Source organism: Cyprinodon variegatus, unplaced genomic scaffold, assembly GCF_000732505.1.
Source record: "Cyprinodon variegatus isolate N-32 unplaced genomic scaffold, C_variegatus-1.0 Scaffold83, whole genome shotgun sequence".
Lineage (NCBI taxonomy): Eukaryota > Metazoa > Chordata > Actinopteri > Cyprinodontiformes > Cyprinodontidae > Cyprinodon > Cyprinodon variegatus.
In genome coordinates this window covers 1440627-1463678 of record NW_015150536.1, presented here as the reverse complement: position 1 = coordinate 1463678, position 23052 = coordinate 1440627, and the positions used below count along the sequence as shown (strand labels likewise).

Sequence of the window (23052 nt, the reverse complement as noted above, 5' to 3'; positions counted from 1 at the left end):
ATATATATATATATATATATATATATATATATATATACATATACAATCATATTCTACTGCTCTTATGAAAAACAAGCTGATAAAACTCACTAGATACCTTTGTCAAAGTGCTGGAGGGAATCTTTCTGCCTCTAGCTATGTTCCTCCTAAAGAAATGCGTCATAATCCTTACCAACTAAAAAAGCATCTATACTCTGCAGATATAAACACTGAACTAAAGGGCTTCTCACTAGACACAAAAGCATGTTTTGAAATAAAAAGTGGGTAAAGCAATGAAAAACCAACTAGTTTAGCAATGTTGTTAGGTGAAAGCAAGGAAAACATGTATCAGAGGAGGAGATCGATAAGTGAATACAGGCCGTATAAAATTCACTGATTTAAATTCCTTTAATACATTTTTCTGCATATCAATTCAGTTTATATATAAATTTCTTTGTTGGACTACAATATTGGAACAGGTATCTTGCTCTTTCTTATGTCTGAGAGCAGGAAAAGATATAGAAACCTGAGCAAAATAATGTGTAGCAACATTTAAAATGGTCAATCATCTTTCTTTCTGGATAAATGCCTCATGCCAAATACAGTGCTTGAATAAGCATGCAACTGTGGTGATAAATGCAGAGTAACCGAGAAAAAAAGAACTTCCTCAGAGCAAAATGTCCATTATAATCCCTCTTTGACATTACGTGTTTTCCTCAGTTTGTACATCTGGTCTGTTGCCTCAGGACCCTATTAAGATAGGAGCTGGGAGTTGCTGTAATAGCTAGAGTATAGCTTGAAGTAAAGCTGTTTTCACACTACCAGTGGGACAGACATTAGTTATATTATTTTCAAGTCAACTGAGTCACATATGTCTATGCACACCTCTTAGTAATTACTCCTTTGTGCCATGTTATCTCTACCAAAACCCTTCCTTAAGAACATGAAGTGCTAAATAAATCATGAACATGGGAAAGGTAAAGGAGGTGGGCAAAAACAGTGACTTTCTTCAGCACTAAATACATTGTGCCAATGAAATCTAGGCACTGAAGACAGAAAATAAAAACAAGCATAGAATTCATACACACTGAAGTGCTTTTGATATGATGGAAGCTCTGTGGTGATCAAACCAGATTTTTTTTTTAGAGATAGTGTATAAAAGGTTTAATAACTAGCTTCTTTCCACCATCAAACCAACATTCTCTTGGACTTATTTAACTTGTCTCTTAGAACAATTAGGAATAAAAAATTATTTATATTTGCAAATGCAAAAAATAATGAGAGGGAAAACTTTCTTTAAATTCAGTAGCTAACAGACAGTTTCTTAGAATTTTGTTGCATTGTCTTTAAAACCATAATATGTGACTCATATGTATAAGATTTCCCTCTAGCAGCTCCTGACAGAACAGATGTAACTTTGTCAGATAATGCCCCAAAAACAAAAGCCTTTGTTAACTTTAATCATTTGCAAACTGTACTCCTTCTTTCCTGGTACCTTTTGAGTAATTTTGACAGAGTTGTTTCACTGTGAATAAAGGCACTAAATTAGCATATTTAAGCTTTGTGTTCATCAAAATTAACCTATCGCAAGGTAGCAAAGCCATCATATTGTCATACTGGCCTTTCCAAATGTATAAAATACAAAAACATACTGTGTATTGCTTTATTACATTATATTATTGTTGCATGTAAAGTTCATATTTTAATTAATAGAATAAAAACAAAAAATTCAGGTTTTAGGAATTTGAATACTATTTTGGTAACCTTAAATGACCTAAAACAAAGAGTTTGGGCTGATTTTATAGCCAGAAAACCTATATTCTGCTGTTTACAGAAGAATGTGTTTTCTGATAGTACTGCATAGAAATATTGCTACTCCTATCTCGGACAGCTACCTCAGACTCTGGAGATGAGCCAGAGTTCATAGTCACTGCAGCAGCAAAACTTCTCAACCTCGAATGGAGAAAAATCCAATGATATACCCCACAAACTCTCTGGATAATAACTAAAGTAGGTGACACACAGTGCTTGATTTTTGAGCTATATTGGGTGGTTCCATTTTCTGCTTGATGAGTTCGGCACTTAAAATAAAAAGCAAGTCTTCATAAGGATGTGAAATCATGAAATATATGTGAATGAAGATGAAAAAACTGAAAAACAACTCAGTTCCTTCTTTTATGGTGGATGATAGATCTAGGTTTATTTGCACAAACTTTTAGGCCAGAAAACCTTAAGCCTACATTTTAGCACGTTTTAATCTTTGCATCAACATAGGGAGATTAAAGAACGTGACTGGCTCCACCTGGTTGTGGCTGCCTCTGACAGGTAGTGACCAGCTGTGACAGCTTGTGATAAGTCTGAAATGTCACAGTAAAGCGAATGTGTGGGAACTGTCAGTTTCAGAGTTATTGTCCTAAGATAAATATTTCCTTTTGAAAACTGGGGCTGAAAAACAAAAGATAAATATTTTGTAGTCAGGTGGCATGTGGTGTCTCTTATAAATGTGTTACATGAGGTCAGGACACAATACACCTGTCAGGAATTTTAGGATAGTGTGAGCTGTGAATCTACTAATATGCAGATCACTTCATGTAGACTGTCAACCATAAGCGGTATGGGAAAAGTGGCAAAATTTAGAACACAAATACCCGTCACAGAACACTGAACAGTTGTCACTACCATCTTCCAGATAAGCTTGTTGTAGAAGAGCCCATCGCTTCTTGTTTTTACCCAGTTTTTTCCCTCTCATATGAGCCATTTAGGGACTCTGAATCAACTTTCTAAGCCATCTGGAGAGTCAACTATGTAAAACTTTCTAGCTGCCCCCCCCCTCCCCTCCATGTCTTTACTCCACCAACTTCAGTAATCTATTTCCAAACAATGCACACTCAAATGGGCTTGAGCACATTTACTTAGGCTGGGCAGAGTGCTCCATCAACATAGTTTTAATGAAATCCTGAGTGCAACGATCTGCCCTGGATGTCTGCCCAAACAGAATGAAAAAGAGAGTGAAGGGTAAGTGCAGTAAGAGGCAGAAAGGATGAGTGACAGAGGGATTTAGAGAAAATAGCTCAAAGAAAAGAAAAAAAAAATTAAGTCACTCAGTGAGTTTTCTCGCTTTCTTTTCAATGACGTCTAATGAAAACTAAAACAGGTATTCCAACATGTACTGTATGACATAAAAAAATGTTTAAATTCGAGAGAAACATTTAATCAGTGAATTATGCATTTTACAGATACTAAACAGTTTCACATTCAACAAGGATCACCTTCTGTAGAGAGTGGATGATTGGTGAACTAGAGAATATACCCTAAGTTTGAAAAATCTCTATTCATCAATCTTACAGTAAAATCAAAATTTTAATGCCCCAAAATATCACTTCTGGATTTTTTATTTTTATTTATCAACATGTTTTTTTATGTCCACCAGAACTGGTAAAACTGAAATGCATTTAGTTTATAATTATAGTTCATATCGTTTTCTCAAAGTGTTAAAACCGGGCCGTTTTTATAGCATAGATTTTACCATGAAATATAATCCAAATAGTATCTATCTGTCTTCTGTGTTAAAATCTAATTTTAGAAGTTGACCTTGGCCCTGATCCTTTAGAGAATTTGGGAAATAAGAAATTACAATCACCAATCTAACTGGGACATGCACTGGGAAATGCTGAAAAGCCTGTTGTTTTTTTTTTTTTTACTGTAAGGGTTGTTCAGAAGCGCACTGTTACAGAGACAAAATCTTAGAATTAGGCATGAGCATGTGGTCATTTAATCGTTCAATTTATAAATGTTCCATTTTTTGTCCTCAACTTTAGACATTCATAACCAAATTTTAGGCTGTTAATTATTTTTTCACTGAGACATGACTAAACAATGGTTGCCCAGACAGTGCTATTGAGTTAACAGGATGTTTCACACACTCAGCCAACAGGACAGAAAATGACTGTGACAACATCAGAGGTAGAGGTTTGTGTATTTACATAAATAACACTCATCTACTAGTGAGAGATACTGCTTACCTAATGTGGTAAGCTACTGATCTGATTATTGCAGATAATTCCCTTCCATCATTGTCATCACAGCATATAGCTGTGGATGCTATTGCTACCCTGGACATGAACAAACCTTATGCAGCCATTAGCAAGCACTAGATCATACAACCTTAGGCTGCGTTTATTGCTCATGGTGACTGCAAAGTGCACAGTGGCTAGCACTGCTTCCTTACAGCAAGAACTTTCTGGGTTCAGTTCCCAGCCTGGGGTCTTTCTGCATGGAGTTTGCATGTTCTGCCTGTTCATGTGTGGGTTCTCTCCGCTTCCTCCCACGGTACAAAAACATAACTTAGGTTAATTTGCTTCTCTAAATTCTCCTTAGGTGTGAGTGTGGGCGTGAATAGTTGTTTGTCCTGTTTGTCTCTGTGTTGCCCTGCAATAGACTGGCGACCTGTCCTCGCTCTTGCCCACTGACAGCTGGAGATAGGCACCAGTGCCCCTTGCAACCCCAGCAGGGATAAGCGTTACAGAAAATGGATGGATGGGATGGATGACTTCAACCACTCCCACTTGAAGACAGTCCTCCCAAGATTTCATCAACATGTCTCCTACCACACTGGATGGGACATGATTTTGGACCATCTCAACTCCAAACTTGATCATACAAAGCAACACCCCTCTCCCACATTGGACAATATGACTATCTCCCCTGTTTCAATGATGTTCAATATTTTACTGGACCACATCTCTACCCCTATAGACAGTGCCACTACCCAGAAACATAAATACTATGTACCCTTAGATTAACTTGGATTAATAAAGAGATAAAGGCAATATTGAGTTTTGATTTCTTCACCCTCATTTTTTTTTAAATCCAGAAGTTAACACAGTCAAGAGAAACAAATATTGGCTGCTGATACCACTGTTTGAAAAAGTCTGGTTTTGATAAACCAGAATAATAAATCTCTCCTCTTTCATTTAGGATTCTGCATTGGTGCACCTTTATAGAGACCCTTAAAATAAATCAGGTACATCTTCCTCTGATTTAGTAAGCAGTATTATGTGAGCATGACTTGTTTCATTGTGAGAATGCAAATACAGACAAACCGTCACAGATGGCAAATCAAAGCCCTGCTTATACTGACTGTGCAAATAGGACAGAAGGTATAAATCTCAGAAGAGTAATTTATCCAAAAGAGTACACTTTGTTGGAGAGACAAGGTATGTATTATGTTTCTTCTTTTTTTCTTACCACCTAAAACTGCTTCATAACATGTGAACTCTTGCCTATGCCTCTTCTTATATCAACCAGTGGAGATGAAATGCTGCTTTATTCATCTTAATCTCTGCTGTAATAAGACAAGTTTTCCCTTTAGACATCAAATTAAGATGAAAGAAAAAAACATTTTCAATTTTCAGTTTGATTGGTTTCATCTCCAGAAGCAGATCATGTTTGATCATTGTTAAGGAAAAGTAAAGACATCCTTGAAAGGGGAGTGTTGCCTTCTGTACAACTACAAATGAGTTACAGTCAGCTTTTATGGTGTTAAGTGAGTTAAAAGTGCTATGTCAAAGGACTGTGGTTGTGTTTCTCTACAACGATAATGCAGAAAAATAAAAATGCAGAGAAAAAAAAAAAACATCCATATTGTTGTTATACACTTTCACCTTATTCACTGATTTTATCTCCTGAACTGTGAGTTTATAATTAATGTACAGCTAACAAAGATGCATGTTATTGTGTTTGCTTTTGCCTTTAAAATAATAACAGTGATGGCAAACAAACAAACAATAGAAACAGCAGGGCAGTCCCAATAGTGTAAGCACTGAGGTGAAGCTGAAAGAATGTCATTCAGGTCACAGGGATTTGACGGATAGCTTTGTTACAGGCTTTATGTGACCATGCATTTCAGCCTTTCTCAGCATCAGTGACACAAACAAATACAATAGCAAAAACACAAACACGTTTAAAGACACAGAGGGGACTGTCTGTAAAGGTGCATTCTGACTGAAGGCAGTGTCAGCTGTGAGTGCTGGGGAGAGGCAGTGATTGTGCTGAAGGTAAGGGAGCGGAGAGAGCTAAGGTGAGCGGAGTGGTGTATGCAGTTCTATGCAGTGAGGAATATGCAGATTTTTTATACTGGAGAAACCAAATAACCTCTCCAGAGACACATGGCTGAACACAGTCAAGCTACCTCCTCGGGACAAGACTCTGCTGTCCACCTACACCTTAAGGTCAAAGGACATTCGTTTGAGGACCAAGATGTTTACATTTTGGACAAAGAAGACAGGTGGTTTGAAAGTGGTGTGGAGGAAGCCATTTATGTTAAGAGAGAAAAAACAACCTTAAAGGAATAGTACACCCAAAACATGATTAGCCTTCATTTTCTACTCACCCCCATGCTGAACAACACTCTGGAGTACTTTTTTGATATCTCAAATGCATCTGGAGATCTGGGAGGCTTCTTGCTGTCTGCTGACATTCAAATAATGGAGGTGCCCAGTGCCGAGGCAGAAAGGTCCATAAAAGTCCACAAAAAACGTTTCAATATTCCTCCATACTTCTCGTCCAATGTATTCCAAGTTTCCTGAGTGGGTAGCATCCAGAATTTACTCGAAACGAAGTCATTTAGAATGTTTTTAGAGCATAAACAGTAGTGTATAGGATTTCCTGAAAGCGCGCACATGCGCGATCACGACGCTACGGAAGCCGGCAGACCAAACCAGCGCATTCAGCTCGGCAAAGAACTCATGCTCTTCCTCAACACTAAAGTCCTCAGACATTTTTCTTTCGTTGTTTCTTTCTTTGCACAGGTAAACGGCACATTTCTTCTTCTACGCTTGCATTATTGGAAGAGCAGACGCTGAATGCGCACTTTCATCTGGTTTGGTGTGCCGGCTTCCGTAGCGTCGTGATCGCGCATGTGCGCGCTTTCAGGAAATCCTATACACTACTGTTTATGCTCTAAAAACATTCTAAATGACTTTGTTTCGAGTAAATTCTGGATGCTACCCACTCAGGACACTTGGAATACATTGGACGACCAGTATGGAGGAATATTGACACGTTTTTTGTGGACTTTTATGGACCTTTCTGTCTCGGGCACCATAGACCTCCATTATTTGAATGTCAGCAGACAGCAAGAAGCCTCCCAGATCTCCAGATGCATTTGAGATATCAAAAAAGTACTCCAGAGTGTTGTTCAGCATGGGGGTGAGTAGAAAATGAAGGCTAATCATGTTTTGGGTGTACTATTCGTTTAAAACCTACAATGCAGCGTTAGAATTGATTCATCACCACTATCATCTCAATCCTCATCGCCATGTAGGGAATCAAACATTCAAACATCTCGCCTGTTTAGCATGGCCTACAACGACCCTAACGACTCCCCTTTACATTGGGCTTTTGCAGGTGCTGGACCTGTTTTCTAAGCTATAACAAGGCTTTTGTTGGGCTACTCTATACGTAAGCCTGGAACTCAACGTTACTCCAGACATTTTAAATTGAGAAAGCTGTCTGGATGGGGAGGGGAATGTCTTCACTCTTGGAGAACAAAGTCCAGTGGTTTGTTTTTTAACTTTTTTGGAATGACTATGTCCTGGATGACAGAGAATCTTCACCAGCCTAAGGGAGTATAACCAACATGGTTTCTAGAGATAAATTAAAACAGTTATTAAAAAAGCCACTTTTCAAACCATTACCTTCTTCATCCTTCGTCAACGTTATTTTCACTATCTTCTATTTTGTTTAAAAAAACGCTTGTCTACTTGTTTACAACAGCTGAGATGTGGGGCTGTGTCACAACCCTAGGTAGGTGTTTGAGCTGTGGTTATATATAAAGGACATATACATAATGTAGGACTGGTACATATTGTACATATTACATATAATGGCCTAATAGTTCACTTTTGTAAACAACTTAACTGTCCGGCTGTGTTGATAGCTGTTAACACTAAATCTTTAATTATTTCTCTTCTCAGTAACTGTCTTCCGCACCTACGCTTCAGAGTGATGTATATTTTTTCTACCGTAAAAAACATTGCTTATTGGCACCCCCATACAGTACCAGAACTACTCTTTCCCCAATGCATTACTGTACCAGCCGTTTCTCATAGCAAGAGGAACTGTGATTGTAGTGACACTGTTACATCTCAGCTACAGACGGTGAACATTTCATACAACTTCATGTCCAAAAATCTGAACTATCCCTTTAAACTACATGTTACTTTGTTCTTCTGGAACAAAAATCCTCGTTAATCTCAAAAAATGGATGGATGGATAGATGGATACAATTTAGAGAATGGAATATGGATTAAGCTGAATACACGTATCAAAAGTTTTATCTTTGCAAACCCGGTTAAGGACTTATACCTCATTTACTGGATTCAAAAGGAAACCGATAAATATGCAAATTCATGTCTTTTATTCTGCCCAACATGGTGGTTCGTTCATAACAAAACAACAAATAAAAAATGAAGTGTTGCTGTAAAGAAATAAGCAAAAAGCAAAACAAAAGTGTGACTTGAATATGAATCCATCCAAAGACTAAAGCCTTTAAAATAATTAACACAAGGCACCTTTGCAAGACCAGTGCAGTTCAAGTATTGTTTTGTAAGCCTAATTAATCATGACTTTGGTGAGCAGCCAACAGAGAGGGAGGACAGCCTCCTTCTGTCTTTAACTCCACAACACTGCTCCACAGTGAACCCACATCCAGGGTTAACACAATTACCAGCATGCCCTCCCAACCATGATCCAGCATCACACTGCAGGCTCTGTAATTGGTGTGCCCAGAATTGCAGAAAAAATTAGAAAAGCAGCAGAGAGAGTGGTGATGAATTTGCTAGAGGAGGCCATTGCTTAGTATGTAAATCACTGACAGTCAGTGCAGTTTAATTTCCTTATTCTGTTGTCCTTGTCTGCAATGCAGGTCTTGCTCACAGATTGGTTAAAGTGTGAGGTCATAACCACGTAGCCTGTAAAGTGAAGGACATGAGATACATGCACCTTAATTACAAAAGGGACCAAAACATCCTGCAGTGCTCGTTCCATGTGTGTGGTCTCTCTGGTCTTCACATTTCTAGGCATGTTAGAGTCACAAGTGTTTTTCTTTGGTTAGATTTTTATTTATATAATAGCCTAACTGCAGTTGGATAGTAGAGGCAGCATGTTATGCAGCACTTAGCTATATATTGGGTTGTAATCAAATTTAAAATTGACTTATTTTGCTAAAACAGTACCTTTAAAAATTAAATCTCTCCTCGTCAATAACCTTCAGTATCTTGCCATCACACAGCTCTTTTGGTCTGTCGTTTTTCAAGATAAGGCCTTCAAATAGACTTGTACGTACAGTTTTCCATTAGCGAACATCAAAACACTGACCACAATCTATACCCCAATCCTTTTAAATCCTATTATATTAGCCAGCTCAGTAGCGCAAACAGCTGAGGTGCTGCTTCTCTTTGTTGTTAAGTAATACCTATTTAGCTAGGTTTAGCTGCAGGGGTCAAGGATACAAAGCATGCTATTCCTAGGGAGCAATTAGCTCTCTTTGGCTTAGAAAAAACTACTGCTCATCCAACCTTGGCAATCAACACTTGCCGATTGGTTGGTACAATGTTTTCATCAAGATGGTTTGAAATGCAAAACAAAACTCAAACTTATTTTATATCATTGCCTTTTTAACTATCCTAATTTTAGACTAGGATAGTTTATTTAGAGAACTCTTTTTGTCCCTGTGTAGCACCAATTCACAGGACACCCAAGTGTTTTTGATCTCAAGGTTTGCAAGTGTTTTGATACCTCTGATGCTCATCCTAAAATAAACCCTCTATAGAATAACATATTCAGGATTGCATTCATTTATTCATAAGATATACAGTCCCACCACGAAGTACATGCTTACATTGTATGCCATGAAGATATTTCAAAAGAAGAAACCCCATGACAGTTCTGTAAAATATATTCAACTTTTCATTCTCAGGTATTTCTGTGAACCAGTGTGTGGGGCCCCTGGAGGCTGTCAGTTTGAAAAAAGAATGGGGTAGGTGAGAAACAGGTCAAGGCTGATTGAAATAAAAGGTGGCACAAATAAATATGAGGGTATTATACATAAATTTCTACCTTAAGCTTGGTAAAATCAGAATATTTAATATGTAATAAATTCAGATATCAAAACACAATAAAAAGCGACTATGACCACATATTGTGATAATTGCCTCAAATTGTAACGAGCCTCATGGAGATATGTAATTTCTGCCCATTATATTATAACATTACATTTTGCATTTTTAATGCATGGATTAACAAAAAAACCTGCATTGTAAAAATAATAAAAGAATACTTTTCCAAAAAGGCATATGATCTAACATATTGATTCAGATTAAAAAGCACAAAGTAAGTTTTCTAGACTTAAATATTGTGTGAACATGTAGTTTCCCTCCATAGTGGATTTGTTTGCTTGCAGCATAAACTAAAGAGGGTTTCTTAGGTAAAGTTCTTATGAAAAAAACATACCTTACAGGGGATACAGGGTCTTTAATGTTACCAGAAACTTGTAAAATATATTTAAGACATTTTTAGCTATGTTATCTAAACGTTCGCAGAGTGAAAGGGTCGTTCACAAATTCATTTCAGTTAGACTCACAAAATCATGTTTGTGTTTAGGGAAAGCCCCTATGCACTTAAAACCCAGCAGTTAAACAAAAATAATGTTATCACGAGACAGAAGTGATAAAAAAATGTAAAGGTGTTTTTTTTTTTTTTTTTGGAAATGTAGTTTCGAATAAAAATAATCTACCAAGAGCTTGGAATGACAATATGTACAGTATGTATTCCTGTTTTTTATGATTTCATTACATATAAAAATGATAATGGTGTCTACCTTTTAAACAGTAATTCTAAACTATTACCAAAAAATACATTTAGAGATAAAACCAGTGGTGCCTTTTTGTAAAACCAATTTTATTCTACAAGCAATTCCTAGTTTCAGTTTTATAAATTTCTGCTTGAGATGAGAACCCAAATTATATTTTTTGTTTGTTTGATGTGTAACCATCCACTGTGAGAGAAACAAGATAAAAAAAAAAAACCCTGACATAATCATTAAAGCATTTCTGGTACAACTACAGTTCTGGGTAAAAGTTTGCATTCTGTTTTGAATATCACAATATTCTTTCTGGCTAGAAACCAGATTTAGGGACTAAGGGTCAGGATTAGTCCTTGAGCCCCAGTCGCTGTCAGTAGATGGCCGCTCACACTGAGCTCGGTTCTGCTAAAGGTTTCTTCCTGTTAAAAGGGAGTTTTCCTCTTCACTGTCGCTACATGCATGATTGGTTTGAGGGATCGCTGAAGAGTCAACGATATAATGCAATTGAAAATTGCTGCTGCAAGCTATCCAGGAGGAGCAGGTCTTGCAAGTCAATCAACTGGATGCGGTCAACTGGTTTTCCTAACCAATGTTACAGTATTGTCTCTGGAAAGTGATTTGAGATGTTTTTTTGAACTGGCACTATATAAATAAACTGAACTGAATTGAAATCATGACAGTTACCTTAATTAGTTACACTAAATTACCCTTGGGTGTGTGTTGTTTTCTGCCTAGGGGTTGCCATGGGATGGACTGCTGACCTGACCAGGGTGTACCTCACCATTTTTTCATAGCCACAAACCATGACCCTGACAGATAAGCAACAGAGGATGAATGGATTGATACTTAAGGACCAAATAATACATTAAATGCACCCCATCTAAAATGTTTAGACATTTTTATTAGCTAATCTTAGAAATGCCATGAACTTTTTGAAGTTTTCAGAAATATTCTGGCATAATTCTTACTGTATATTGGACCACTCTTCTTAGAACATACAGGCTCGTTTAAAATGGTAAGCTTCCCTTAACTATTCTGGCTTTCAGGCAAAGTCTGTACTATTTCAATTGGGCTGTCACCATGTGGTATAAAACAACACAACAACAAAAATAATTCAGACAAGTTGTTTTAAGTGACTTGCAAGAACAATTAATTGAACAAGATAGCTGAATGTCATCTGTATAAAAGTTAAAGGAGACATTGTGAGTGAAATAACATATATTAACATATATTTGTGTTTGGTAATGTTTTTATAGTCATAGTATGTGACAAGACATTTATAAAAGGAAATGCAGCTGTGGTCACTGACATGAACCTGTTCAACTTGTACATCATTAATGTGTAGCACATAACAAAAAACTAAGGTACAATAGAAACATGTTACTTAAAGTTAAAGACATTTAGAAAATCTGCTACTGCATTACAGGCATTACTATCAATATGCAATTAAAGTCAATCAAGAATTTGAAAAATGATTCTAAATACTGTACAGGCCCAATTTGTCTACGGGGTTAAAACATTAAAATATGTTTGTATTTTGTTAAACTGTTTTGATAACATATTTCTGTATAATAAATGAGAGATCATTTTATCAAAATTACCTACATGTTTATAGTTGTTATAGCAAGTTCTCCGCAATTACTAGACAGGTGTGGTAAAAATTGAATTATTTATATCAAAATGTAAAAGTATCTATCTTGTTGTCATGCTTAGCTTTGGATATATTTTTGTGAAATATAATCTTAATAAAGCGATTCACTATGTGTGAAATAGCATATTAGTCATTAGAGTATCACAATACTGTACAGGTACTTCTCAAGTAATTTCTGTATATCTTAAAAATGTAACCTTATTGTGTAAACATATTCTAACAAATGAGGTCTATTTAAAGCAATAGCAGATAGAAACACGTGCCACAAAAAGCAGTAAACAACTTAATTTGCAATAAAGACTTAAGAATAGTCAATGACGTGACAATATAAGCACAGTCATAGGAAGAAACACACACAAAGACTTTTACATACAAGCTGGTGCGCACACACAAACACTTAAAGTTGCCTGTGCAACCTGAGACATGTCTCGCTTCCTAATGACCTGGACCTGTGTGTTTTTAAGGGGGTAAAAGTGTGTTTTGAATTAGGAAAAGAAGAGGCAGAAGATGAACTAATGATGGCTGCTAATAATTACAGATCTGTAGTGTGGAGGAGTTAATGAGGAGCCAAAGCCTCCCATGATGACCCAGTAATAATAAATGAGGAGCGAGTGAGGAGGATGAGGGAAGGCAAGAGAGAGTGAGAGAAAGAGGTAGGAGATGTCATTTTGAAAGGCTGCAATGGCCTTTGGTTTCTCTGCTCTTTGGGCATACCAACAAGAGAGGAGCCTTCCCAGAGGAGGCTTGTCTCCACGCTAATGAAGACTTGACAGACCTCAGGGCCATGATTTGCACAGTAGCGGAAAAAGCACAAGAGTGGTTATAATAAAAAAGAGAGACAGTTCTTTAAAATGAATTGTTCTGAAAAGGTGAAAGGGCTTCAAGAAAGAAAGAGATATTGTCAAAGTCAAAACTTGACTGACATGTTTTGGTCGGAAGGGTGATTTAAAGTTGCTGTACATGTCACTTGAAAAAAATCCATGGGGACTTTAAATTATAACTACTAGATTAGTCAAGGAGGATTACACAGTGCACAGAAACAAATTAAAAAAGAGAATTAAAAGTACTCACTAGAGAGCTGGTGTAGCTTGGATCCGATGTGTCTTCTTGCAGATAGCGTGACAGACCAAAGTCAGAAACTTTGCACACCAAGTTGCTATTGACAAGGATGTTCCGTGCAGCAAGGTCTCGATGCACATAATTCATTTCCGAGAGGTATTTCATCCCTGCTGATATGCCCCGAAGCATTCCCACCAACTGGATCACTGTAAACTGACCATCGTTTTGCTGGAGGTAAGAGATGAAATTAAAGGAAAATTGCTTACTAGATGCTATATTTGCAAGGCTGACCACACAAGATGCAGCCAACTACGGTATAATTAATACATTTAGTTCAGGGGCTTGATGGTGGCACGGTTGTAGCAAGAACGTTCCTCGTTCGATTTCTGGCCCAAGTCTTTCTGCATGGAGTTTGCATGTACTCCCTGTGCATGTGTGGGTTCTCTCCAGGTACTCCGACAGTCCAAAAACATGACTGTTAATTGGCTTCTCTAAATGTCATTAGGTGTGAGTCTGTGTGTGAATGGATGTGTGTCTTGGTTTTGCCCTGTGACAGACTGGCGACCTGTTCAGGCTGTACCCTCTCACCCAAAGACTGGTGGAGATAGCCAGCGGCCCCATTGTGACCCTGACGGAATAAGATGGATGGAAGGATGGATAATTTAGATATTTCTTTTTTGAAAAAAGTCTAATGCCAAAAAAGATAAATAAATCAGCTGCTAGGAAATGGATATCTTCAAGCTTAACTGGAATTACATATTTCATCATGGACAAGCCAAAAATAGTAAGGAGAAACATGTAATGGTAAGATAAGATAGAGATATAATTATTAATTATTAATTAAGGCAAAAAGTATAATGGAAAGATGTGAGGCTTTCATATCTGACAATCCTGTATCAAATAAATGGTTGCAAAACACTGGAATGTGAATATGTATCACTGTTCAAGTCATACTGACCACATATTACACTTTTATACTGTAGTGGAACAACATTCAATCTGCTGTACATTTAAGTCTTATCCTTTACACACCATAGTGTTAAAAAAAACCAAAAAACTGGGGTTATAGGAGCCTTGGAGTGCATTGCACAAATAGTAAATTAAAATAAGGTTTAATAACTTACATTAACATAATTCAGATTTACCTCAAATCCACAGCTACAAGGATGAAAAATGTATCATTTCAGCTGAGTTTTCAAATTAGATTTTGAGTGGGAAGGTACAACATGCCCCAAATATCAATATTTTGTGATGTATCGAGACAACTCATTTGGATTATGTTCTTCTCCTCCAGAATTAGAAAAGCCTGGCAGTTTATAATTATTAACACAACCACAGGGCATATGCACGGAAAGACAAGAGAACAAGATATGTTGTCGCTCAAACACCCACATATGTGAGGGGAATCCAGTAAAAAGGCAGTGTTATATGCTTATATAATTATTTGCCATTTCCTCCCTTTTTTACAAATTGTAAATTGGTTTTTAATTTGTATTGTAATAAAATTCTGAGCTCTGGCAAACAAGAATTCATCTATCCGACCACAATGCCTGGTGCTCTTATCACTGTTTAAATGTTCATGAGAACAGGCTTTGAACCTTTCAAACTAAACAACAAATAAGAGGGTAAGGAGAGATCTAGAGCAACACAAGTCGGATGTGACAGTTAGCGAGGCCAACTTCAAAGAGCCTATTTAAACCCACTGTAGATCAAAGTGGAATAGAATGTCAATCCATGAGATTGAAGGAGAGAAAATGCTGAATATTGGCTAAGCTGCATGTCTTCTGAAATTTTATTAATAAAGGGATAAGTCTATTATGAGCTTCAAAGGTTAGTAGAGTAAATAAAAGCGGATAAAAGAAATTGTTGTGGAAATAAATAAAATCAAATACATCTTAATTTGGCTCATCATAACAACATCAACTTTTTTAGATTATTTTCCTTAATTCATTTTGATGAATATTTGATTTGAGTTCCATAAGCAAATACAATACATGCGACTTGCTTTCATATGGATAACTTACCCTTAGGAACGAGTCAAGAGCACCGTTCTCCATAAACTCTGTAACAATCATAACTGGTCGGCTTTTTGTGACGACACCCTCCAGGCGGATAATGTTGGGATGGTCAAATTGCCCCATGATAGAAGCTTCTGACAGGAAGTCTCGTCTTTGCTTATCCACGTAGCCAGCCTTCAGGGTCTTGATGGCCACATAGATCTCCCTCTTACCAGGCAGCTTCAAACGACCCTTGTACACCTCTCCAAATTCACCTAGTAAGAAACAATGGAGTATTTAGAGTTCCTTGAAAATAATCTCCTCATAGCTACTCTATTTTATTTTTTAAATTAGCCACACCTTAGTTTTCCTAACGAGATAGTTCATTATATAACTTTTAGCCATGCTAAATGTTTTGATACACTGCTGCTAGTGTTGATCCACTATCCATGATCTTAACAGTGTGGTTCCTTCTGACTCACAGCAGTCACCCTATCCTAAAAGACTGCCAAATGTTGTTGTATTCCCAAATTGAAGAAAATCAGCCAAGTGCTGACTGGTAAAATTCTGGCACTTGTTTCATTAATTATCACCAGCTTGCTGTCCTATCGAGACACCACACCAAGAATTCAGCTGAAACGGAAATCCTTAATTAGCTAGCCCCCTTCGGTTTCTCATCTTTACCCTAGCTCACACCTAGCTTGCTGAGAAGGCCGTGGTTTAGGAGCTATTCCAATCCCAATCACACTACCACTATCTTAGCACCTTCCTGAAGAGGCACAGCACGCCCCCCTTGGCTGTAAAACTACACTGCTTCGTCCTGTGTGAAGGAACATGAGTGTAACACAACTGACTAATGTAAAAGCTACTTTCAGAACAATGTCCACAATTTCATACATGCAAATTTGATAAAATGTGCTTGGAAAGGCAAAATATTGCAAAAACAATTGAGTGAGGTTTAATGTTTTAATAAAAAATTTAGAAACACAGAAGGAGGAGCTGAAATACTTAAGTTATTTAATTCCCTTGGTTCCCAAGCTGTCCTACATACTGTACTTCTAGTGGACTTGACCTTAGCCCTTGACACGGATACTTCTGATTAATTTGATGAAGAGATTTGACTTTGTCTGACTACAGCAGAGCAGTTTCAAGTTAAACTTAAAGTTACAAAGACATATCCATATTTTATATACAATATGCAGGAACATGAAAAAACAGCAGTTTACATCCATATCATGTCACACCCGAAAAACTACATGTGCAGACAGAAATACATTGCCTTTATATTCACTTTGTCATACCTGCACCGATGACCTCCTCAATCTTGACAGTGGAGACATCGATCTCCTTAGCAAATTCTCGCACAGCCTCATTAGGGTCCTCATAAGTGAACGGGTCAATGTAGATCTTCATTCCAGGAGAGCCTGAGAAGTGGGTCGGGCAGCCCAGTGGGGAAGGGCAGTTAGACATGTCGGCTCGCAGAGAGAGTTCTAAGACAACAAAAGTTCTTAGTGAGATTTCAAGATGGTGATACTCTACGTTTAGACTTGGATTAAATATTTTAGAAGGGTCTGATGAATCAAATAAATATTTGAAGGAGATACATAGGACACTAAGTGATAATAACACTTAGTGTTATAAAATGTGAACAACTATCAAAAAACAGTGTCCACACCTCCTCCTACCCTTCAGAGAGTGTTATGCAGAGTGCCAATTGAAAACTAGGAGTGAAGGCAATTTAGGCACAGGTGCATATACTTTGAAGATTGCGGAGGCTAGTTAGATATTGTTGAAACTAATACTGTTCTGCTTCTCTTGTTGGCTTCCATGTTTTAAGGCTGCTGCTCTGTTGCAAACATAACATGCCAAATGTGGCACTTTGTTTTGGCAACCCTAGGAATTCTCATGTTATTGGCTCAGGAACGAGAAAGTAATGGGGGCTATACACTGCACCAAAGTAGGTCTGGAACGTACCTCTAGGCTTGAAATGAGAAAAACCTAACTAAGATAGTGTTGATGAAGAGGACAGATAGTTTTTATTGATTGTTACTTCCATTCTGGGTGACAAATTACAATGATCGGGGTAAATTTTACTTTACATTTCATACTTATTGCTCCTTTGATTTGTAGCTTAACTCCAGGTTTAAAAAAAATGTTAGCTCTAGTAGCTCGAGGTTCAGCAGACATAGCCTTTTTTAAAGCCTCAGCTACAATAAAATAAAAATCTGGTGAAAAATATTTTTTTAATCTAAATCTCCCTTACACAGTATATAGTAGGTGGCCTGTTACAGGGACAGCTTTCATAAATACAACATAGTCTTAGCTAGAGTAGCTTGTGAGACCAGAAAAAAAAAAAACAGAGCAAAGCATTAAGGGATAGAGGGAAATGCAAGGGCATATAGAAAGCAAAAATATATGCCTTTTTTTGCATCCTTATTCCTTACTCTAGTAATATCTGGTCTTTCATCACGGGGGAACCAATTTTCCAGCAGCCCTTTGCAATAGGAGCTCATAAAGAGATAAAACCACCATGCCTTCAGCGAGCTCTTTGTGCAATACCGAAACAGGCAAGCACACTTCACAAACAGGAGATGTCTCTCCAAACAGAGGAAAGGTTTAATGTGTCGACAGGTTTGGTGGGTAGAAAAAAAATAAAAAAAAAACACTTGAAAACTAATTTTATGTGGTGCAAAAGGACACACAGCAAGCAAACTAGATATCAAATTATTATGTCTATGGACACATCGAAGGAGAGGGGCAGTTTATTCCACTCTTAGACAGCCATATTTTGAATAAACCCTTCTCTATTGAGTCAAAATTGTACTTAGTCATGTGGATTCACTATACAGAAGAAGAGTAGGTTTCTCAAGAGGCAAAATAAAGGTGTGCTCCGCTGATCAAAGTACCTCACATTGCTCTTAACCAGGAGTTTATTGTAGTTTTAAATTTAATAGATTTAGACAACTTTTCTTGATATTTAGATATCATGTTCACTTTACATTTTTAGTTCAGAGTATACATTTTAGGCTTACTATTTTCCAAGCCGTTATCAAGGGAACCATATATGGTAACAGGCACGTAAAGCATCTTACTCTAAGTATCAAGATAATGTGAACAGGTGCCTAAATAAATTCAAAAGTTTTACTTTCTCAGTCATACCCAAGAGCCCACTTTTATCTATAATTTAAAATGCAAAAACAGTCTATTTTTCTTCCTCCCTGTGGTACAGCCCTGGTTAACTGGACTCATCTTTTTCTGGCCACTGGCTAAAACACAGACTCTCAATTTAACATTAATATTTTAAAAGCCCTTCATCTAAGTCTATGAAGAAAATGTATTGCAACATCATTTCTATCTTTACCAACACAAAACATGTACTCTGAGGGTTGACGATGCATAGCTCCACCAATGACTCAGTGCCTAAAAAAAAAACCCATTGGATTTAAGAATTTAAGAGTTCATTAATATCCCCTAATATACTCAGCTGACAGCTAAGCTACAACATATTTCATGTAAATTGTGCATTTTTTATCTCTCTAAAAGAGTCTGGTTGGACTATCAGAATGCAACCTAGAATGTTGTCAATATACTGGCTGTATTTATTCATATTACAAATATTTATTCTATTACCATTTTTTATATTTCAAGAAATTGATATCAATCATCATACTACATCCCACAAAACATTTATCAGTGACACAAGGATCCAAATAATAAAATATCTATCAGAAACTACTTTTTCCCCATCAACAGTGTTTACTATTGAAAATTTTCTATTTTGAACAAAAAAGGGATATTATCACAGAACAGAACTCAACCAAATCTAGCTTGCTCCCTAAATAATAATCACACCAAACAAGCAGGGCTCCATAATACAACAGTCTGAAACTCCTGGGACTTACAAGAACAAATCTGATCCACAAATACAACAGCTGTATCTACATCACAACCTTATGGCCGGAAGCTATACTGGCAGCACAGAGTAAACATATAGTAATTTTTTTTTCTTTTTCGGGTGATTGATTTAAGTTTCAGTTTACCACACAGTATTTAATCATAATATCTTCTGTCATTCAAGTAGTAATCTACTATGCTTGTTTAGTAAGTGGGTGTAATGCATCCACAATTCAACCATACAGGATCAATGCTTCCTATGATCTAATACAACTATGGAGGAAATCAAATTAGTGGTCTTTCTCAACAGGATTTACATACAGTCTTAAGACAAATTGGGGTTTCAGCTTTATTAAAGCAAATCTTTTTAAGTTAGAGGAATCTTTCATACTTTCAGCAAGGGGACTTACTTCCCTCTAATTCATTTTCTCTGACAAAGATTTAATTTCCATACAGTACGCCTAAGCATTAATGAAGAGCTAGCAATTAACTGTTTTCTGTGATTATATTTGCTTAGGAATTAACACACAGCAGGTCACTATAGTGAGTTCCTGTTCATTTTATGTCTAAGAATAATCTATGTGTGTGTCTCACAGTATGATGAAGTATGGTTCTAAACAAATTCTATCTACTGTTTGATTTCAGAAAATCGTCTGTCTTTCACACACACTGTGGCCTATTAGTTTGGCAATAACCGTTACTCTTATGTTTTATTAGGACGGAAAGGGTATGAAGGGGCAGTGATGTTCACTATAACAGTGTATATGTGATGTTAGTGCAACCTCACATCTCTTATCCTTTGTGATATTAATGATTTAATACTGCACGTTTAATTTAGGTGTTTTTTTTTTTTTTTACTAATTATGGTCTATAAACATTGAGGCTTATTACCAATATGTCCAGTATTAAAATGTTGAACCTGATGTAAATCCTTATAAAAAGCTGATTAAAATAATTTGCTCAAAAGACTAATTCACCAAATCATTTCATTTTTTAAGATCATTCCTGCTATATGTGAATAAGAGACACAACGGTATTTCCATCACAGCTCTAGTTGGTAAATTACTCCACAGCATCAGTTCTCTGTATGCAGTAGCTCTGCATATTTTAAGTCAACTGCTGCTGAGAAGTGAAATTCCAACTAGTACTGAGCCTGAAGTGACACTGATTCACTTACTTGCATACTACACAAATGAGGATATTTAAGCTATTGCTAAATCAAGAATTGAGAACACAGAACTGCAGCTGGATGGCGACTCGCCAACAAATATTAAGCTGGAAGTACTACTGTGTCACTGTAAGTCAAGGAATGCAGAAACAAATAAACAAACCCACACACAGGGAGTCCTTGACCCAAGTGATTGCTGGACCTCCACCTGAGTCCTCAGGAGTTTCTGACGAGGCAAATCAGGCCAAATCGAGTTAAATGCACTGAAGCATAAATAGAGCACGACCCTCATAGTGCTCACTGTTGTGTCTAAATTATGGAATCTTCAGCTCAGTCTAAACAGCACCTTTATGATGTGGGATGTCACCCGACAGGTCTATAGTCATTAAAGACTGATGACTGACTTTGCTTTGGTAATCTTGTAATCAATATCAGAATCATCTCCTGGATCAGGCAAAGGTTGGATAAATGCAATAGAATCCTACAGAGCTAATTTGAAAAGGCCTTCATAACTGGGTGGATGACTCTATCTGGACCTTGAGTCTTGTTCTGGTCCTGTGTCTCCTGCTGCCTCTTTATCTGACTTCTAGAGACAGAGAGTTGAACGGGAAGGCAAGGGAAGAGCACTATCTTCTGAATTGGTTGAGAACAAACATAGAACTAGGTCCATGGCAAAGGTTGAAGATAAAATACTTGAGGTGTGACAGGGAAGCTTTGGATCTTAGGTGGGTAGGATGTCTGCTTGGCAATTGGGAGGAGAGAAGGAAGTTGAGCACGTTCCTGAACTGAACCTGTCAGAGAATTTGTTTAGTTCATTGGCTCTGCAGAGACTTCCATCCATTCAATTCTCCTTCTGCTTGAAGTATGTGATCTTTTTCATCCTTGACTAAACTCATTCTACATCGTTTTGCTGGAGTCGTCTCTAAATCTTTGTGTAATGTAAAAAGTAGCCACCAAGTTGCATCAGTCAATCTGTTTAATTAACGCATTATTCTTCTTGGGGTGGGCTGGAGATTTGGAAGACATTTTAAGATGTACGCCAATGTCTGGAGGCAGCTGGACGAAGCGTTTCTTTTTGAGGTTTATACAAAACAAATGACAGAGTGATTCAATGTTATTGTTAGTGGAATACCCTCATTATCAAACTGTCACTCAAGTCTTAAGATAATAGAGGAATACAAAACACCATGAGGTGTTGGTGGAGATAGGGGAGAGGGGGTTCTGAGTGTAGGAAGTGTGAATGTTTAACAACCAAATCTGTGAATAGGATGCCTCATCAGCATTTTATTTCTTTTCCATTTCAGATTGCTTATTTAGCTGTAAAAATCCTCAGTCTTTTTAATTTTTTTTTTTACAAGTTACTTTATGCAAATTACACAATGCTCTCCAAAATATAGTTATGACTGACCTGACTCCCACACCGCATGTCCACAGCGTCTTTAATGAGCCCCAAGCTGCCACCTTTCTGTGACTTTGACACAAAGTAACTGTGTTGAAACACTTTGCTGTGTCAGGTTCAACAAAACTCAATTCCCAGGGTGAAAGTCCCTTTTTCAGACTGCTTGGTTAGCAGATTGTAGAGCTTTCATATAAGCTACAAAGCCTGAACACCTTCCTTTGTGTGAATGTGTTTGAATGAGTGTGCCCGAGATTATTTGTATGCCCCTCTGGGCTTTGTTCTCCTCATCAGTGAATAGCTCGGAATGGGTTTAGACAAGACTCAATCATGGCTTTCATGCACCCCAAAGAGATTTTAGTCAATGTCATATTCGACAGGACAGAAAATTGTGTCGAAAAACATTTACCGGAATATTTTCCCATTTTACTTTATTTTCTTTTTATTTCTGCAATGAACACAATATGGTGTGCTGTAAATGTTTGTATGGAGCTTGAATGGTAAAAAGTTGTAGAGGACTGTAATTTACCCCATAGCATTTCCCTAAAGAACATCTGGGTAAAGATGACTAAGTTCAAATGTATGCCAGAATTTACAAAAGCATATGTGTAACCCCCTTCTCATCAAGGTAAGGCAAGGCAAGCAATTTACTATTAGCTCAACCATTAGCTCAACAGTTAGAGGAAAGTAAATTTTAAAAAATTCATTAAATTTAGAATAGTCTATGTCTTAACAAACTTTTTTCTGAAAATGCATATACATAAGTGGGGAAGATCATTTATTATATTATATATGTTATATTTTGAAAACCCCTTCGTGTCTATGCCTATTTGTATACATGAAGCATTACAAATGTTCTATACTAAATATAGTATAAAACAATTTCATAACATGACCATAATAAGGCCTGCTTTTTTCTGAATACTTTTAGGCATAGGTCTATACTTACATATGCAAATATACAAAAAAAGAATACTTTGATAAAGAAACACAATCTTATCATTATTTTTAGTCATCACTCATCCAACTACCCAATTTGCAAAT

The 23052-nt window shown here is 37.0% G+C and overlaps 1 protein-coding gene across 2 annotated transcripts in view; it reads right to left on the bottom strand.

Annotated features, from left to right (window-relative positions):
• Positions 1-23052, bottom strand: part of ephb1 (EPH receptor B1) — a 223440-nt gene that overhangs the window by 18232 nt on the left and 182156 nt on the right. Inside the window, exons 10-12 of one of the 2 annotated variants that reach the window (XM_015373231.1) lie at positions 16852-16974; positions 15578-15825; positions 13566-13781 (exon numbers count right to left, since the gene is read on the bottom strand). In XM_015373231.1, coding sequence (XP_015228717.1) covers positions 13566-13781; positions 15578-15825; positions 16852-16974 — 587 coding nt within the window. Of the gene's footprint in view, positions 1-13565; positions 13782-15577; positions 15826-16851; positions 17041-23052 lie in introns of both variants that reach the window. The other variant, XM_015373230.1, reaches the window with a different exon arrangement.